This window comes from Gadus morhua, chromosome 21 (assembly GCF_902167405.1).
Source record: "Gadus morhua chromosome 21, gadMor3.0, whole genome shotgun sequence".
Taxonomy (NCBI): Eukaryota; Metazoa; Chordata; class Actinopteri; order Gadiformes; family Gadidae; genus Gadus; species Gadus morhua.
Window position 1 is genome coordinate 15032213 of NC_044068.1, and position 20997 is coordinate 15053209.

The 20997-nt window shown below is 48.6% G+C and overlaps 1 protein-coding gene across 2 annotated transcripts in view; it reads left to right on the plus strand.

Annotated features, from left to right (window-relative positions):
• sipa1l1 (signal-induced proliferation-associated 1 like 1) overlaps positions 1-18443 on the plus strand; it is a 67224-nt gene extending 48781 nt beyond the window's left edge. For both annotated transcript variants that reach the window (XM_030345363.1, XM_030345364.1), the window contains exons 12-24: positions 558-733; positions 2157-2456; positions 2665-2820; positions 2954-3084; positions 6093-6190; positions 6792-7420; positions 7691-7894; positions 9998-10166; positions 10840-11065; positions 12653-12805; positions 13072-13186; positions 13487-13565; positions 13891-18443. In XM_030345363.1, coding sequence (XP_030201223.1) covers positions 558-733; positions 2157-2456; positions 2665-2820; positions 2954-3084; positions 6093-6190; positions 6792-7420; positions 7691-7894; positions 9998-10166; positions 10840-11065; positions 12653-12805; positions 13072-13186; positions 13487-13565; positions 13891-14034 — 2580 coding nt within the window. In that variant the 3' untranslated portion in view covers positions 14035-18443. The remainder of the gene's footprint in view (positions 1-557; positions 734-2156; positions 2457-2664; positions 2821-2953; positions 3085-6092; positions 6191-6791; positions 7421-7690; positions 7895-9997; positions 10167-10839; positions 11066-12652; positions 12806-13071; positions 13187-13486; positions 13566-13890) is intronic.
• The last annotated feature ends 2554 nt before the right edge of the window (positions 18444-20997 follow it).

Sequence of the window (20997 nt, forward strand, 5' to 3'; positions counted from 1 at the left end):
ACTGTCAGCAAACTGCTGCAAACAACCCACGCATATTTGTCTGCGATTGTAATCATCTTGACGGCATAAATGCCAACCCGTTTTGGTGGCTTAGTAACGGTAATTCCACATAAATAAACATTGCCATTCTTGCCGCTTGTATAAGCAGCGATACCTCATTCCTTGAATGAGACGCTACAAATGCATGCTTAAACTCTGAATATGTGGTTTAGTCACTGCAACATAAACATCATAACAAACCTACCTTTGGTAATGGATATTTGGATACTGGACGGATATCTTTGATCTGTCCTAAAGTTACCTACAGCGGGGAGCGAAGGAACAATCAGTGTGTCCAACGGTGTTGACCAGCTGTCCAAATATCAGCTCTACAGCGGGATGGACAGAAGACGTACAGCAGCATTAAGGCCTCGATCACCCCCTTGGAAATCGAGTGTTCCTTCTTGCAGTGTCGGGGCAGTGCTTCAGGCTCCCTAGAACACGGCTCCTATCCTTTCTGTCGGGAGGTGACCTCCCTTTACGTACCATGACCTGCAACGAGTCCTCCTCGCCCACAGGTGGAGCCCTACGGCTACGCCTGGCAGGCGGGCCTGCGGCAGGGCAGCCGGCTGGTGGAGATCTGCAAGGTGGCCGTAGCGACACTGACCCACGAGCAGATGATTGACCTGCTGAGGACGTCGGTGGCGGTGCGCGTGGTCATCATACCACCGTACGACGACGCCACGCCGCGCAGGTGGGTGGGGGGGGGGTCTGGGGGGGTCTGGGGGCTGGTAGGGACGGGGGATACCTCCACACGAATATCTCGGTTTGGGGGAGAGGGACGATGCCAGGGCTGGTCTAAAATCGGATTCGTGTCATACAGGTCCAGGCGTAGTTAACCGGAGAAGATATTCTCACAGAGCGTTTCGGTCAGTAATAGCTGATCGATTGCACGGGCATTTCTAACCAATTACACTCAAGTTGTAGCTCTTCAATCTTTATTTTAATTAAAAGATTCAGCCGCTTTAAACCAAGGTCCCCATCAACGCTCACTAAGTAGAATGCAAGGACAAGAGGGTTCTTCTTCTTTTCAATGTAATCATGACAATCTCGAGTTGCGCCACAATAGAATAATGTTTAATTCTTTGTTCACAATTTGTTATAATTACCAGATTCTTCATTTTCAAACTTAATATAAAAATCCACATGCTAGCATTATTATTGGGAACAACATTTTTGAGTGGGAATAATGCAACACCATTTTGGAGGGATCGTTTTGAAGGGATACCCTACAAAAACAGAAAAGAAAATTGGAATATTAAATCGATAGATTTGATTCGTAATAATTTAAAAAATAACATAAAAAACCAAGAATGGTTAAACTGTTGATCCATGGCAAATCATTTTGTCAAGATGGTTGGAATAATAAGTATTTATTGACCGTGTTGTCCGGCCCCAATGCAGTGGCATTCGGTCTATGATGGCCGGCCATCTCAAATTAGTTTGACACCCCTGCTTTAGAGGTTCCACTTAGGTTAGCATCACACAGCTGACAGTGCACAGCCCACTGCCAACACAACCATAGCTTGAGGGGGGACTGTCATGCTCAGCTATTTCTTATAAATAGAGTCTGGGATTTTTGTTTTCCGGTGGTCAGATTTGTTATGACCGTTCCGCTATAAACTTCCAACACACACATGCTAACACATCCATACCCTCAAAACACACGCGCCAACACATCCATTACTTCAACCTGCCAACACAATCCATAACATATACCCGCCGACATGCTAACACATCCACAACCTATACCCACCGTAATGCTAACACATCCACAACCTATACTGCCGACATGCTAACACATCCACAACCTATACCGCCGACAGCTAACACATCCACAACCTATACTGCCGACATGCTAACACATCCACAACCTATACCGCCGACATGCTAACACATCCACAACCTATACCGCCGACATGCTAACACATCCACAACCTATACCGCCGACATGCTAACACATCCACAACCTATACCCGCCGACATGCTAACACATCCACAACCTATACCCGCCGTAATGGTAACACATCCACAACCTATTCCCGCCGTATTGGTAACACATCCACACCTTACACCCGGCGCCCTGCTAACACACCCGTCGCGGCGTGCCTCCCCAGGGGCTGCTCGGAGATGTTCCGCGTGCCCACGGTGGACTACAAGGGCAGCAGCGACAGCAGCAGCGGCGGCTCCTTCGAGTACAAGTTCCCCTTCCGCAGCAACAACAACAAGTGGCAGCGGACCTCCAGCAGCCCCCAGCAGTCGCTGACGGCCTCGCCCCAGCCCCACACGCCCAACCGGGCCGTCAGCCTGGGCAGCTCGGGGGGCAAGACGCTGTCGGCCGAGCGGCTGGAGCGGGGCGGCGGCGGCGTCATCCCCCGCAGCGTCAGCAGCGACGGGCGGCCGCTGGACCCCAAGCGGTGAGGGGGAACGGACGCACACGGGTGCACACACTCGCGCACATGAGGTCCTCTTCTGACATCACCAGGGGGCGTGTCCACCTAGATGTGTGCTGAATAGATCAGCGAAGCAGCCTACCCAGTGGACCCTGTCAAACTTTGTTAATCTATTCTCATACGTGTGTGTGTGTGTGTGTGTTTCTGTGTGTGTGTGTGTGTTCTTCACCAGGATGTCCCCGGGGGGCAGTGACGGCTATGGCCTGGGGTCCTCTCTGGCGCTGGGCCGCTCCCCCCACAACCGCAGCTCCCCCAGCAACCTGTCCTGCTCCAGTGACGCCTCCGCTAGCTCCTCCCACTGGAGGACCCAGAAGTCCATGCCGGAGCAGTAAGGATCTGTCCGTCTCTGTGTGTGTGTGTGTGTACAGCCCTACCTGATCATGAGTCACTCGTGATTGGTTAATACTAATATAATGTATATACTACTATAATGTGTGTGTGTGTGTGTGTGACGCATCCAGATTCGGAGGCAGCCGTCACTCCCCCATGTCCTCAGAGCGTCAGGTTGTGGGAGAAGGCGGGTCCAGCGGCAAGTCCACTCCTAATTGGTCGAGGATGGAGGAAGGGGGAGCGGTTGACAGAGGCTCTGCAGGTAAACTTTTCTTTTATGTTGACTTGGTCTCATTATCTAATACAATTTCAAGGATTACATTTTAATGCAGAAACATTTGACAAAGTGTGGAATTTAAAATGTAGCAATATTCACAGTATTGCAATTTGGACGCATTATCCACATGAAAAACTGATATATTAAATCACAGAAACAACAACGTGGGTGTATTTTGGGGAAACAATGAAAACAATAGACGTTATTGCTCCTAGAAAAGTTAGGTATCGTATCACATAAGGGTCAAGCAAGATTGTCAGTGGGACAGATGTTACACCGTCAAAATGTGTGGGTGTGTGTGCACGCGTCATTCCCCTGTGTGTGGGTGTGTGTGCACGCGTCATTCCCCTGTGTGGGGGTGTGTGTGCACGCGTCATTCCCCTGTGTGTGGGTGTGTGTGCACGCGTCATTCCCCTGTGTGGGGGTGTGTGTGCGCGCGTCATTCCCCTGTGTGTGGGTGTGTGTGCGCGCGTCATTCCCCTGTGTGGGTGTGTGTGTGCACGCGTCATTCCCTGTGTGGGAGTATGCGTGTGATCTGAATTCGAAGTAAAGAAGGCTCAGTATGTGCAGAATACTCCTTGTTGGTCTTCTGCTTTCATTCCACCTGTCTCTGTCCTTCGTTCTGTTCTAGAGTGGGCGGCGGAAAAGGTTTTCTCCTTTTCCATGCGCTGTACATACGTGTTTTGAAGGTTTAGCACACAGACAGCGAGCCAGGCTGTCCGTGGCTTCAGAGAGCTCGGCATTCATCAGGACTCTCTGCTCACGTCCCCTCCCTGAACAGTGGAACTGTAGCCACCTGTCTGTCCTCTTTTATTCCCAGCTCCCATCACCCCATCCCACCGCTGCATTGGCGCTGACCACCCTCCCCCTCTTCCACCTCTCTTTCCCCCTCCTCTTCCTCCTCCTCTTCCTCCTCCTCTCCCTCCTCCTGGGTGCCAAGGAAATTGCAGCCTCTGCGAAGCATCAAGACTAGAGAATGTGCAAAGAGGTAGGGAGAGGGAGAGAGCAGAAAGAGTAGAGAGAGAGAGGACAGGGAGATACAGCAGTGGGAGGCACAGCAAAGAGATGGTAGTGACGCTGAGAGCGCAGGAGATAGGAGCAAGAGAGAGAGAGAGAGAGAGAGAACGGGGGAGAGAGCAAAGAGATAGCAGCAAGAGAGAGAACGGGGGAGAGAGCAAAGAGATAACAGCAAAAGAGAGATAGAACGGGGGAGAGAGCAAAGAGATAGAGATAGAGAGAGAGAGAGAATGGTAGTGAAAGAGCAGTGTGAGAGAGCAAAGAGAGAGAGAGCGAACGGGGTATGGAGCAAAGAGATAGCAATGAGAAAAAGCAGTCGGAAAGTGAAGTGGGGGGAGAGAGAGCGCCGAGAGAGAGACCAAAGAGATGGCATTGAGCAGATCAGTTGGAGAGAGAGACGAGCGGGGAGAGAGCAGTGGGAGAGAGGGAGCACAGTGAAATAAATTAAGTATTCTCAGCACAGCAGTTCGAAAAGCAGTGTGTGAACATCTTCTCTCTCCCCTCGGTGAACACTTCATTCATTTTCATTTATTTTATTTCTATGTATTTACTGCCTGGCTTTTCTCTCTCTCTGTTTCTGGCTCTGAGAGAGGGGTATACCTCTGGATACAGTTGTATAACCACCTCTCTTTGTGTGCTGCTTCCGCTCCATCGTGCCTCCTCAGGCGCTTTCTGCCACCTCAAGGTCAACTTGTATTATAACTCAACACCCACCCACCTACTTACTTCCCCCTCATCTCTCTCTGACACACACACACACACACACACACACACACACACACACACACACACACACACACACACACACACACACACACACACACACACACACACACACACACACACACAGTGTGTCTCTCTCATGCAGCTCCCTTCTATAGGTAGAGTTGCCTCTGACAGTCCTCACATCGAGCTGCTCAGTGTTTCTTTTAAACCATCGCTGCATCTCCACCTCTTTTCAAGTGTCGCATTCCTCTAGGCACCAGCTGATGCACACACACACACACACACACACACACTGCCTACACAAGGGCTAAAATAAGGAGAAAGGCTTTCCTAGTCTTTCATTTTGTGGTGCGCCCGACCTAGGACCGGGGGGCCCGCTCGGACGCGGTCAAAACCCCCAAAAAGATCTTGTACCAGAGCATGCCAGTAGTGTGTTTTGGAATCTCTCCCTATCGTCCTCTCTGATTATGCGTTCTTTCTGCCATTCAGAAACAACCCCAGTCACACGATCCTGGCCCTCCGTTTGCTCTCTCTTCCCCCTCCTTCACAAGCGCACAGTCCCACAGGACCACCGATCGTAGGGCCCTTGTACTACGTTCTTCAGCAATCCCCTGATCTGTGCAAGGAATCAATCGACTGAGGCGATGGAGAGCATGCGTAACATGAAGCATATTATGCAAAGCAACTCCAAGATCACAACTGAGAAAAGATGCATTATGAACAACAATATTCATGAGCTCCGTCAATAAATAAATAATAACAACGCACACACACACACACGCGCACGTGCACGTGCACGTGACCTAACACACAACCCGCTAACAACAACCTCATTAGTGGAAGAGACAGAGAGTGGTATAATGAGGTGCCCATTGCTAAACCACACCTCGTCTCTGTCATTCCTCTCTCCTCTGTCTGGCTCTAGTCATTACCTGGCTGTTATACTCGAGCGGCTAGCACATTATTTTAATATGCCGAAAAACACTCTCACACACCCAAACACACACACACACACAGACAGTATCTCCCTGCTAGCTAAATAAATGGTGATAAGGATGTGGGACAGGAAGAATATATATATAAATATAGATAGATAGGTAGTTAGATTACCATTGATTTTGAAGTCTTGGGTATAAACTATGATGCAAATGTCTCATTAAAACCCAGATCATGTTTTTGTGTTGCTGTGTGTGACTGAAAAGCCTCCATGTGATGGTCTTCAATGGTGTGTGTGTCTGTGTACTTTGCAGAAGCGCCCGTGGCGAAGTCTGGCCCAGGCTACTCAGGAGCTCCACGCATCCAGAGGCAGGAGCAGGTCATTCACCTGTCCCCAAAGAAAGGAAGCCAGGTCAGCCTCTCCATGAGCTCTCACCCCACCAACACTCACAATCAATGATGCATCAAACATATTGCTCGTTTCTCCACAGTGTTTCTGTGATATTACTGAGTTTGGTGCCGACTCAAACTAATCATGAGCGGTAGCTTCAGCTTGCAAAGAGATTACCAGCGTAGGAGGAAGGGCATACAAATGTAATAAGAGGGCTTCTCAAGCAGTGAATACACCGAGAAACACAAACACTTTATCATCAAACAAATGCATGAAAAGGTCTTTATTCCAGCGAATATACTGAGGAATGCAAGACTCATTTCATCGCAGGATTATCACAGCATGAGCCCTAAAAGTTTGTGGCTGCATGAAAGACAGTAAGGGTCACATTTTATGTCACTTTACAAACTATTTATGCAACATAGTCAGTTTATTGTCAGGATGCCATTTCATCGTTATATTAAATATAAAAGTGTGAGGAGTTTCCATTCCACTGGTTTTGGTTTTCACTAAGGTTGCGGCAGCGTGTCTCAGCCGCTAGCCCGGGATTAGCCCTGATGAAACGTAGCATTTGGCCTCCGACCCGGACTCACCCGTCTCCCTCCTGCTGTGTGTTGGGCAGTCGGACGGCCCCTACTCGGGCCACTCCAGCAGCAACACCCTGTCCAGCACCGCCTCCAGCGGGGGCCTCAGCGACGGCGACAAGTGGTTTGACCTGGGGGCCGGTGGCGGTGGCGGTGGCGGTGGCGGCGGCGGTGGCGGCGGCAGCAGCGGCGGGGGGGGGCCCTCTAGTACCGGAGGCGATCCGGCCGAGGCGGAGCCCAACGGCCTGGGCGGCGGCGGCTACCTCGGGGGCGCCTCAGCTGACAGCGGCATCGACACGGGCTCCTACGGTGCGCCGCACCACGGCCACTCCCACGGCCACGCCCACCCCCACTCCCACCATGGCAGCTCCAGCTCCCTGCTGGCGCCCGGCGCTGCTGGGGGCGGGTCTAGGGATGGCCGGGACAGCCGAGAGGGGCGGGACAGCCGAGACGGCCGGGACAGCCGAGAGCGGGCCACGCCCTCCCCGTGGCACAGCCCCACCGAGGGGGGCCGCAGGATGCTGGAGCGGTCCCCCGCCGCGGCCGAGGCGCCCGTGCCCCCCCCGTCGGAGAGCAGCATGGAGCGCACGGGCCGCACCCCCCCCACCCACCTGCTGGTCCGGGACAGCAGCACATACAGTCTGAGCGACGTCGGCTCGCACTCCAGGTGTGTGTGTGTGTGTGTGTGTGTGTATGTGCACTAATACTTCTTAATTTGGGCCCATGAACATTCATCAATTGTACATATTGGATGTGTGTGTTCAAAGATTCTACATAGTTGAACCTGCACTGTGTGAAGTTTCCCAGTAGCAACACATTTTCAGATTTTCCGCTGGTGGGAGAGCGAGTTCACTTCAGACACGTTTCACTGGCTGCCATTGCAAAGTGACCTAGTGCAGGTGTAAGTATGGTGGAACTCCCTGTGCTCTTCCCTCAGCTCCCGCCACTCGGGCCACAGCTCTCCCCGCGAGGAGTCCTCGTCGTCGTCCTCCTCGGCCACCTCTCCCTCCTCCCAGGCCTCCTCGGTGTCCCCGGGCCCCAAGAGCTTCTACCCTCGCCAGGGCGCTCAGTCCAAGTACCTGATTGGCTGGCGCAAGCCCGGCTCCACCATCAACTCTGTGGACTTTGGAGACACGCGCAAGTAAGGACAAAGAAAGAGGGGGATCACTCCTGATCAGAGGCGGACAGAGTACACAGCTTCCTTACTTGAGTAAAAGTACAGATACCCCTTGCTAAATTTTACTCAAGTACAAGTAAAAGTACTACAGTCAGATGTCTACTTAAGTAAAAGTACTGAAGTACTTGTTTTTAAAAGTACTTGAGTATCAAGAGTACAAGAGTATGTTTTCTAAATATTGCATTACTACTGCCACAGTGCTTACATTTATGTATAGAAACGTCCTGCATGAAAAATGTTAACACCTTGGAGAATGTAAAAGGAATTGAAAGTAAAATCAAGTAATTTTCATCTTCTTACCATGGCAATAGCACAATAGTATACAGTATAACAGTTTACTCAAGAACATAAAAACAATTGCTCAGCTTACATAAATATGCAATATCAGAAAAGAAAATTCAGCTAACAATTCTATGTATGTGTGAGTTTCTCAGTTTTTTTATCAATCAAATCAACAATCGTCTCTCATCTAATTCTGACCATGGAGTTGGCTTTGGCGGAAAGCGAAGGTGATTGCTGATAGGCTGAAGGCTGTCCTAATCAGTTTGAGAGGGAATCACGTTTGAGAGGGAAACAACAAATTGAGGGTTTCCGTGATTTTTCTTTTCTCCTTTTATTTTTTATTTTTCAGAAGGAGTAACGGGTACTCACGGTCATGGATAGAAATGTAACGGAGTAAAGAGTACAATATTTGTCTCTCAAATGTACTTGAGTAAAGTCATGAGTACTCCCAAAAAATGATACTTGAGTAAAGTACAGATCCCTCAAAATTGTACTTAAGTACTGTACTCAAGTAAATGTACTCCGTTACTGTCCGGCTCTGCTCCTGATACATTTTTACTCTAGGGGAACTCTTTGTTTTTTTTAATGAGGTTCGCAGAAATGTCACTTTTGTTGTCGCTACTCCAGTGTAGATTGTGCGTGGGGATTGTTCTCAGCCTCACTTCGGAAAAGAACATCTGCTGAATGTACTTTTGAGAAAATCTGCCTTTTGGGTGTTTAGATGTTTTTTATAGATCTATGAAAGGAATTTTGCTATGATTCATGTGACAGAAAGAAAGAACAATATTGTGGCTTCTGTTCGGGTGGTTAAAAATAAAACCGGTGTCTTCAGAAGGCAAACAGTGCAGAGCCGTCTGGAGCCGACACTCTTCTGCAGCCAGAAGAAACGGTTGCAACACGTCACCGCCACAAGCTTTGGGATCTCAACTGCCTTGCTCCAAGGCGTCCTCGGTTGTGCAACCAGCATACGAGTCATTCGTGGCCCCTGGCAACGGTCCCAAGCCTTCGGATTTGATCGGCCTTCAGGCTGCTTTGGATTGACAATACTGCGATTGTCAATGCGCTTCCACGAGGAAATCTTGGTTAGCTGATTTCGAGGGACGACGCCGTCGCTTGGTCTCCTTCTGATCTGTGACGAAGCGTAGTCGCAGTGGTCACAGTACTTGGATCCACTCCTCCGGCGGAGCTAAGAGAACCTTTAGATTAGTTTTCCATGTTGATAGACACAGATTTTAGGTGCTGTTATAGTGGTTATAGTGTGTGACTATTTCCGCACACCACAGTGAATCTGGGCGTTAGAGGATAGAAAACAGTGAATGCCAGGAGATCTAATAGGCTTCCAAGACGTTTGATTGACAAGCCTAGCGAGGACGCCTCCACATTACATGAAAAGCATACCAAGAAAACACTGTTCACTGTGAAGCCAGATCCTTTGGGGAGAATTCAAGCTTATTTTGGCGAATGAGTCATTGCTGCGGAAATATCATGGCATCAATGAAATGCGCTTCCCCGCTGGGCAGGGTTTGCGGCAGCGTTGCACACGTACTCGTGTTGGCGTCTCACAAAACCTGCAGAAGAACTTGTGTATATCTTGTATTCATATCACACACCGTTAACCGCTAGGCAAACCAAATGCATGTGAGCCTTTGATCCCATAACAAATGGTGTGTGTGTGTGTGTGTGTGTGTGTGTGTGTGTGTGTGTGTGTGTGTGTGTGTGTGTGTGTGTGTGTGTGTGTGTGTGTGTGTGTGTGTGTGTGTGTGTGTGTGTGTGTGTGTGTGTCAGGAAATCTCCAGGCGAGGGCGGGATGGAGGGGGGCATGCCGACGCCGGCTGCCCGGCCCTCCCTGCGGGACATGCACTCCCCCCAGCTCTACGCCAAGTCGGTCATGGAGGAGGACACCAAGAGGCACAACGACAGCCCCCCGCCGCTGCCCCGTAGACACAAGGACAAGGTGAGCCCCGCAGGCTGGCCTCTGTGGCTCTCGCTGGGTCGCACGCGGAGCCGCCTACCGCATGCACAACCACCGCCAGCCCACGTCTTGATCCTGATTTATGTTGTTTGGGGAAGCGATGGTAATTTTAAGAATGAGTAAGGAAAGGCGCACTTCATTGACCAGGGGCGTGTTCCCTCACACCGATACCGAGCGCCGCTCATCAGTCAAGCCACCGTCCTCTGCGGCCCAACTGCCTGGAGTGAGTTACCCAGCCGGTCCCATTACCATACGCACTCCTTATTACAGTGGACTTTCCCCTGGTTGATGGACCATATTACCGTATATTATGGGATTATTGTAATATAACACAAACAAAAAAGTATGAGTATGACTGGGTTTATGTCTTCTATTTGCTATATTGTTGTTGTTGCCCTACCGTGCCGAGCTGGGCCCTCCCTCCTCTTCCTCAGTTTGCGTGTCCGCCCTCTGCTCATCATTAATCAACATCAACTTTGTATTCAGGGCTCTTATGCACTGAGAAGAAAAGTAACAAAAACAAAATCAATCACCCAGAATTTCATTATTGATCAAACAGTGGAAAGAAAAGATGCTAAAAGTGATCTGATAAACAACAGAAGGTCATTCCTAAATCATCTCCTTCTTAACGAAGCCTCTCTCCCCTCCCCCCCAGTCGTCCCCGGGGTCCAAGCCCCCCAGCCACCGGCGCTCCCTGCACCGCACGCTGTCCGACGAGAGCATCTACCGGGGCCAGCGCCCGCCGCCCCTCACCGACTCGGTGTCGGAGCAGACGCTGGGCTCCGACGTGCTGTTCAGCTGCTCCACCGTGCCGCGCTCGCCCACCACGCGCGGCGTGCCCCTGCGCCGGCCCTCCTACAAGCTGGGCATCAAGCTCCACGGTGGGGCCAACACCAGGGCAGCAGACGCGTTACCTTTCGATGCGGCCTTAGATAGTGTTCTATTTAGTTTAGAACGCAAGTCTTTTTTGAGAAGTGCATCTTTCGGCGTTAAATCTATCATTACCAAGAAGGATGTCTTTGCCCTGCTACCAACAGGCTTTGATTGGCTATGAGCTACGTACAGACTCAGATGATAGACATTCGTGGCGCCCAATAAACGGCTCCGGGCAATCGTAAACCACGCCTCAAATACGAGAAAATTAATGTGTGGTTCCCAGACCTCATCTCAATGTAGATTGATTGATTGATTGATTGAGCCAGGCTAACGATGGCCTTTGTTTCCGCCAGAATCGCACGTTTGGAAACATTCAGGAGATGGTTGCACAGGGCCGTTACCCGCCGTCTAAAGCGGGCGCTGATGGCCTTAGGGGAGATGTTGGGGAGATGGTTGCCTCCGGAGGTGGTCCTACACTCTAGGGTTAGATTGAAAGGAAAAATAGGATGCCTTCTAGACAGAAGCTCTCGCGCTGTGACGTTCAGCGCTCAGTTCCTACGTCACCTGTCGTCAACCAATATATTGCACATTCATCTGAAACCTTATCTTTTATTTTGTGTTTCTGAATCGCTTGTAAAATTGACAGTATATTTCTCTCGTGTTAGTAAGGCCAGTGTAGATGGAAGTGGGGGACCATATAGTGGGTGGACCCCAGTATCAAGGTTTTGATGAGGGCTTTTATAGTGTATGTTGGTTTTGGCTGTACTAACACTACCACATTCAGTCACGGCGGCACATAATTATTCCGTACTAGAGCAGGTTTTAGTCCGAGCAGAGAGCAGCAGTCTTTCATAATAATCGTAAAATATTAAAATGTTATGCTGCTTGTCAATCGATTCGTCACTCCCAAGGACTAAATATATGTGCTTCGCCATTTGTGTCTCTCGATAAGAACGCAGTTCTGTTCGCAAGTATATTTCAAATATCATTTTTATATATAGAAACCTGAATTGAATGACTGTACAACAGTGTTGTACCTGTGTTAAGGCTCGCCTGCCCACACAGAGAAGCAGGCCTTGAGATGAGGATGTGTGTGGGTGTGCATACTCAATGGGCCTACGTCAAATGCCACCGCGTGTCTCTGTGTATCTGCTGCCCCCAAGTGTCTAAAGTGGGGAATATGGATTTTGTCTAAAGATTAAAAAAGTGATTTTTCTGAGGAACGTCCTGCCTAAGTGGTGTCATTTATACAGCTTAAATACAAATGCATGTATGTTAGCGTTTTATTATTGCTGTTTGTCTGATTGGCTAAGCATGGTGCTGAACTCCCGCCCCTGGAACCCTGTATGTGTCTTTATGCTGTCCCTTGCGGCTATGTGTTGTCATTGCAACTTGGTTTGTGGCTATGTGCGGGAATTACTCTTGTTTTTGTGGCCTTGAGCTTCTGGGTCCCTCGAACACCTGGGCCGCTCGTATCTCTAGAATTGGTACATGAATGAATGGCTTCTTGTAGGCGCCAAGGACATATGTGGCCTGTTGGTATGAATGTGTGAACTATGTTACAACTCATTAACCCTGTGTGTTGCATGCAGGCGACTTGTCTGCGTCCGACACCTCATTGGTGGAGCTGGTGGAGCGTCAGCGTAGGCCCCTCCCCCAGGAGCTGATGCCCCTCCCACCGTCTCTGGAAAGGGACAGCCCCCTGGACTGGACGCACCTGGTGGACGTGGCCAACACCTTTGACGGTGAGACAAATGGTGCACATTGCACATATAGGCACACAGAGATTCAAACCTTATACTGTTTGTTACAACACTGTTCCATTACAATTGCAGTTGGAACCCGAAGTTGTGGTCGCCACGATGATAACGTCTGTCTTTTTTGCTTGTGTGTGTGTGTGTGTGTGTGTGTGTGTGTGTGTGTGTGTGTGTGTGTGTGTGTGTGTGTGTGTGTGTGTGTGTGTGTGTGTGTGTGTGTGTGTGTGTGTGTGTGTGTGTGTGTGCGTGCGCAGTCCAGAGAGGCTTTGTGTACTCAGACCCCAGTCATCACCGGGGCAGTGGCGCCTCCAGCCCCCAGCAGCCCCACATAGAGCTGCAGCCCCCGCCAATATCAAGACCCTCCTCCAGGTATCACACACACACACACACACACACACACACACACACACACACGCGCGCATACATTTGATCTACCACACACACACACTTGATCTACCACACACACACACACGCATACATTTGATCTACCACACACACACACACACACTTGATCTACCACACACACACACACACACACACACACACACATATATTTGATCTTCCTCACACAAACACACACGCCTAACCGACACGTGTAACCGAGAACAAAACCAGACGGCAAGAGACCCAGGGTATTCCCTAAACTCCCCCCCCCCCCCCCCCCCGCAGCGAGGGCCACATAGGGCTGGAGAGGAAGGTCACCAAGCTGGAGGCCATGGTGAAGATGCTGCAGGAGGACCTGAAGAAGGTACAGCCGCACACACACACACACACACACACACACAACACACACACTCGGAGAGAATGAAAGATTAGCCATCTACAATTGCATTGAGAATTCTAATCTTAAATCTAAGATTAGATTTAATTCATGTTTTTGTTTACATATGTATTAACTTCAGCAATAAGCATTGTTTTTCAACTGCGCCTCACAGCACTGACTTCTAGTGGCAGCTAGTCAAATTAAGATTGGATGCCTGTATTGGTTGTCCTCAGTTCAGTTGCAACTTTGGATCAGTGACTAAATTAACTTCATGGTACATGTCTCCCTTCCCCCCCCCCCGGGTGGATAGGAGCGCGAGGACAAGGCGCGCCTCCAGACCCAGATCAAGAGGCTGTGGGACGACAACCAGCGGCTGAAGGAGGAGTCTCAGACCTCCGCTGCCAAGCTCAAGAAGTTCACCGAGTGGGTGTTCAACACCATCGACATGAACTGACTCGCCCAACACACCCGGACACACTGCCAGACCACACACACACACACACTGACACACACACACAGACACTGCCAGACACACACACACACACACACTGACACACACACACACAGATACTGCAAGACACACACACACACACAGATACTGCCAGACACACACACACACACACACACACACACACTGACACACACACAGATACTGCCAGACACACACACAGCCAGACACACGCATACACACACTCACTGACGCACACACTGCCAGACATACCCACACACACACTGCCAGACGTACACACACACATTGCCAGACAGCCACACAAAGACACACACACACGGCATCCATTCCGACATGTATTGAAAAGCACAAACCCGCAGACGCACACCGAAGGGACTAGGAGGAAAGGGACGGTTCATCCCTTGGAAAAACGGAGGCTGGATCACCAGCTCTAAACTGGAGACACACTTCCACCGGTCTATCCTGGCCCAGAGGCAGGAGGAACCTGGAGGCGGCTCCCAGGAGCCCCTCCGTCCTACAATCCAACCCCCTGTCCTACTACTCAGGACGACCATGTCCAGCACGGAGAGAGAAGAGGGGAATAAAGCAATCATTTGAACAAGGGCCTCTCCAAGCACAACCCGGTGACCCAGCCCCCACCACCACCGCCTCTAGACATGTCCCTCTCTGGCACTGCTCTTTCTCTCGCTCTCGCTCCCATTCTCTTTATATTGCTCTCTTTCGACATTTGTAAGTATGGTGCATCGAGAATCTCCCCACCTCTCAGCTTGAAACCCGTCAGACCACCCTTGCCACTACCGATATTGCCAACCATTGGTGAGCCATTGCCCACCATAAAAACCAGACGCCACACATTTTTCTATTGAAACCCATTCAGAAGGACTTTAGAATCCGCCATGTTTTGTGCCTGGTACTTCTGGGGACTGCCTGTACTCTTCACAAAACGTAAAGCCTTCCTGTTGAATACAGTCCCGCCGGCCAGAGCCATCCCACAGGGCGGTGTCTTTTTCTACACGCACACATAAGCTGGTGGTCCTCCGCTTGGGTCCGAGGGGTCTCCACACCCCGTTCCCCGGTCTGTACTGTACAGGCGGCGCCGGCCCGCCCTGGGGGACCTCCCGGACCCCCCGCCCGGGGGGGCTCAGTGAAAAGCCATCGGAAGCTGTGCCATGGGGAACCCACCCGAGCAGTGTCCGGGACGTCCCTTGTTTTCGTCCCATTTCTTCACAAGGTCTTCAGAAACAAAACCCGGTAAGAAAACCAAGCAATAGGATCAAGTGCTGGAGAAGCGTGGTCTACGACGCAGCAGCATGCTGGTGGCACGGGGAGGAGGACACGCAGCCCGCCCCCTTACCTCGCCCCGCCGCAGCCTCTAGGGCTCCCAGCTTCAGGACGGCTCGCCGAGAGGAGAGGGTCATGGGAGAAGGAGCTCCCCCCATCTTCAGTAGGAAGTCATGGCGGTGAGGACTCCCTAGTTCCCACAGCGTAAACATTCGTGGGACGTTTTAATTTATTTCCTTGTATTATAATTCCAATAATTAAGTTGATTGATTAGTAAGTGCAACTGACATCAGTGTTATGTTTATATATATATAAAAATATATATGAAAAGGGTTGCTTCCTATGTTATTATTTAAATAGCTCCCCCCCCCCAACCCTCTTTGATTGTTTTGCTTGTTCTGCCTTGAGCCTAATATGGTTATATGGTTCTGCAATGTTTCTCATTGTAGTTTGTGCTTCCCCAAGCCTACTGTTGTGTTGTTTCCTGTGTCCTCTAGTGGTGACCAGTAGAATGCCATGCTTTTTTCCCCTTTGAGTTTTCTCATCATTTGCTCCCAACAAACTGACTTTGCGAAAAAAAAACAGTGCTAATCCCAATGAGACAGGACAGAAGAACCGGAGGAGACCATAAAGAAGCTTAAAGACATACAATCAGAGAGCATATTACGTGCAGGTTTGTGTATGCATGTGTTTGGGTTTCTGTTGAATGGGTGGAACTATGTTCGGACGGTCTTTGTTTGATGGAAACATAACTTCATCACAGGGATTCTGTCAGGCCATCGATTTGATTGACCGACCGTTGACTTCTCACACTTATCGGTGCGAGTTAAGCAACTGCAGATTGTGTGTGTGTGTGTGTGTGTGTGTGTGTGTGTGTGGGGCTTCATCACTGAGCGGTGGGTGGAGCCAGGACGTGCCTTTTTGAACCACAGCTGAGATGAGCGATGTTGGGGACGAGCTCTACTTTTGAAGTAGTAGTAGTCGTCGTCGTAGTGTTCGCGGAGAGCAGCTGCTGACGCAAAAACACACCCACACGCTGTGTGATGTCGTCCACAGTCATCCCACAGCTCTGAACCAGACGGGTGTGTGTCTGTAGTGGAGCCCCCAGTAACTTGGTCTGTATTTTTAAATCAGCCATCTGCCTTTCCACAGCACAATGAGCCCAACAGGACCCCAGATATGGAGAAAGAGTGTGTGTGTGTGTGTGTGTGTGTGTGTGTGTGTGTGTGTGTGTGTGTGTGTGTGTGTGTGTGTGTGTGTGTGTGTGTGTGTGTGTGTGTGTGTGTGTGTGTGTGTGTGTATCTGTGTGGGCATGCCACTGTTTGTTTACATTCATGGCTCCAAGAGCATGCAGATGGTTATTCATCCTTTTTTAATGTTGACATGTATAGGCAGTAAAAAAAGTATATTTCAAGGCAAGAATGCCTGGAAATAGGGTAAGGGTTCACATACTGTTGTGAAGCGAGAAGAACTATATAGCCATTTCTCATCAAGGTGCCTAAAGTGTGTGTGTGTTTGTGTGTGTGTGTGTGTGTGTGTGTGTGTGTGTGTGTGTGTGTGTGTGTGTGTGTTGGGTTGTTCAACAGGCTCTCATGTATTCATTTATCCTGTCAATTGTAACCGCACTTTACGTATGATGCCATTGTCGGGATATGAAAGCCATTTGTTATCAAACTATTTTATTGTTTGTGGAGATTCCCCCAAAAATAGACCACTATTCTCTTATTTGATGGCATACTCCAAAATTAGCATATCAACATTTCAGGGATTAAAGAAAAAGCATGGCGATATCACCCTGACTGATTGTCAAACAACAAACATGAATGAATCAGGAGATGACTACAATCGTCCTGTGCTGCCGCCATCTGGCAGAGAGATGGAGATAGATTCAAACGTTGGAGGGAGAGAGAGAGACAAATCTCCTCAAACAGAAATGTGTTGAGGTGTTGGTTCTGTTGTAGGAATCTTGTGTCTGTCTAGTCCGTGTGTTCGGCCTGTCTGGATTAGTAAGTGCAGACATCAAGAAATAAACATTTCATTGGACAACCTTAGACCTGAAAACTGCAAAAATAGACAATTCATGTCAATGTTCCCAATTCGCTTGGAGTTGAGACGAGATTGCCCTTTTTAACCGGCGGTAGGTTCCCAATTACCTCCCATGTCTGCAAAAATGACCTGTCAACTTTCAGTTGACAGGTCCCAGTACAACCAGTATACCAGGGAATGACACTTTGGGGTGATGAAACCAGTGATTACTGTAAGATCAGCAGCACTGCGGCGACGCGTATTGTTCATAAAGTTGGAGGATAATTGATGTAAACCTGTGGATGTTCCAGCACAGACTCGCCCTCTAACTGTGCTGCTTATCTGTACCACTCAGACCAATTGGGTTCAGATGTTCCACAACTATTCCATTTTGTAACATATGTGCAATCGTTATTTTTCATTAATGTTTGCACAGTGGATTTTTTTTCTCTGTTTGTAGAAATTGTTGCCTATATACAGGATGTGGAATATGTACTCATCCTATGTATTGTAAAGTTTTAAAATGTTCCCAAAATATTTTTGGTGTGTTTATTTTTATGCCTGGTTGTGGTTTGTTGTAGATTAGGAAGAAGGGAATTTAAGACTGGGGCCAAGCACTATGTGTGTGCGCTTGACTGATCATTCTGCAGAAGGGACAAGTGAAGGGTAAAGATACACCATTTCAAATTTGGATTAAAACTGATCAAATTGAAATACTGTTTACATCTCGCTTTCATGTCCTTTTTGTAAAGTGTGAAGGTATTAAAAGAAAATACATTTGAAGTGATCACAGTATTAAACGTTTCTGAAATAAAATAAATGCTGTATTGCTTTGTGATTTTATCCATTGTTTTGGTTTTCTTTTGGAGTTGCTTGAAAGCTGCCATATTACTGTAAAATGCACTTTGTTTTTCTGATGTGAATCTGATTCAGAATGCAGTGGACCCAGGTTTGTATTTTGTCCTATGAACATTGTTATTGTAATTGACCTGAACCCGTGGATCCATTGGAAATAAATGGATCATACTTGATGAATAAATCCTTTGAAGATGCTTATTCACTTAATAAAATAATCCCTGTATATAGTCCATGTTGTCTGTGATGTTTGGTACACAACGGTGGGTGGGAGAACATTGAGGTCGATGATTTATCTGGTTGAGAGATGCGTATGAGCTTTATTTACCTTGATGCTTTCTATCCAAGGTCTGTTACAAAGGTACATCTGACCTGAAGGAGGCAGGCCATCCAAAGCCAAGGATCCGCCTCTGTTCATGAAAGAGATTTCCTCATAAATGCTGTTGCAATGGTAAGTGACATCATGCATCTTTGTGAACATATATATAGTGATTTAACTATCCGTTTTATCCAATGGGATTTACACTGTTTTTGTGCTCTAGATGCAATTCATTAATGAGCAGGTGGGGGTTTAACATCTTGCCCAAGGATACTTGTAGGTAGAATGCAGCGATTTGGGTTCGAATTGAAGAAGTGCCAGGTCTGTAGGAGTTTAACAAACGGCTAAAACTGTATCAAAGGATGTGTTGGCTATTTTACAGACAACTTTAACAATATGGCCTACATGAACCGCTTTCCAGTCAAATGTGACACTGCCTGTCTCCTGCTGACCGGTATTGTCTGCCTTACTCAGCAAGGGGGAAACACCAGATGGCAGCTATATGAGAAGAAGTCTACACCACCAAAGGTTCATATTTATTTGAGAAATCAAGGCCAAGTCTTGGTCATTGGGGGTTGAGTGAGCCTTATCCTGACAGTAAAAGCCCATGGTTATTGTTTCACCTTAAACAACTTTAATATCGTCTACTTTGTTTTGTCTAAATGATGACTGCGTACTTATTTTATTTTTTACTGTTTTTGCTGGATTATTACTTGGAGCCGTGCACTGGCCACACAAGTGGAGTGCCGTCTGCATTCCCCTCTTCACTTTCTGAAGGGCTCAATGGTTTTCTTGTGGGTGTTTAAAGCACTTAGTGTCCTGAAGTGGACTATGAATCAGACATTTCCATGTGTGGTACCCTCTCTATCATCCACAAACACACACACATACACGCACAAACACACACACACACACAAACACACACACATATACAGTATTTCTGCTGCACTAACATCAACCCACCCGCTCCCACCTGAGGGTACCTTTCATGTCTGCTGTTTGCTTACAGCTTGACTGCCTCTTAGAGTGATGCAGAGGGTTGATGCAGAGGGTTGGCCTTCTGAGCCCTCGTTCAGAGAGAGAGAGAGAGAGAGGATCTCTGGCAACGGGACACATGTTTGCGGATTGTGCTATTTGCACACTCGTGTCAACTGATGGCCAGTGCTAACTAACTTCCCACTAGAGCCCGTTCTGTTGCCCTGAGCTGTCAGCCACGGTTGAATTTCCAGGAACGAGCGCAGCATGCTCTGTTGGACTGCTCAGTGATCCAGGACTATTGGGAATGTGGGGAACAGGCTGTGTGCGCATGACACTCATCTCAGGGGGCCGTTTAGAGTTGAGCTAAAAGGCTGCACACATACTGGGCGATCCACTGGAGGGGGTCCACGGCGGATCCTCGCACAGGATGTGGACATCATGGTGGGCGACCAAATGTTAAGCAGAGGGGGGATGCACCAGGTAGCCTAGCAGACAAGCTACAGAGGAGCACCTGGAAATATAGGAGGATAATGGCGGACGTGCATTGCTCCTATATTTAGGCAGGGAAAACAGATGGAAGTTACATGTGCAAACTAGTGCTACAGGGGGTTTCCCGTTCTCAGGATCTAACCTTGACCCTTCCTTTCACACACAATTCAGTATTTGTATTATTAATACAAAACCATTTTTTTATTGCGACTGTTATTGAAGGACGCTTTAGATATGAGGTCACTTTTATTATTATTTTTGCAGTAGTGCACCCAAGTTGGGAAAGGTGAGCCGCCTTCAAATTGACAAAATATACTATTTCCGAATTATTAGTGACCAATTTCGGGCCAATATTTCTGTGTTGAAGATGGTTAATTTCCGATGATACATACTTACTAAGACAATGTTATTCCCCCATAGTGCAGTGCACTGACCCCAACACATCAGTGTGGGATCAGATGCGAGCAATGATGGGAATCGTGGTACTCATGATTTGTACTCAGTCATACTTGGTGTGTGTTTATGTGTGTGTTTGTATGTGTCCCAAGCCTGACAGGAAACATCAGAGCTCAAGAGTCCCCTAATAGCAGCCTGCTTCAACCGACACTTCCAGCATCCACGTTCACACACACACACACACACACACACACACACACACACACACACACACACACACACACACACACACACACACACACACACACACACACACACACACACACACACACACACACACACACCAGGCCCCAGTGGACCATCTTGTTTCCTGTTTACTCTTCCTCAATAATTCAGCTGGCCCAAAGTGGAGGCTTACACCCCTCCCATGGGCAGACAGATCGCTGACGTTGGCGTGTGTGAAGGACATGAATCTATTTAGCCAGAAAGATCCATTAGCATGAATGTTTTTCTTGTTCTCGATGATGGCTGGAAAGTGCCCGTATTGATTTTCTTCAGCTCATTAATGTCAATATTACCATGGGTGGAAACAACTGAAGGAGAGA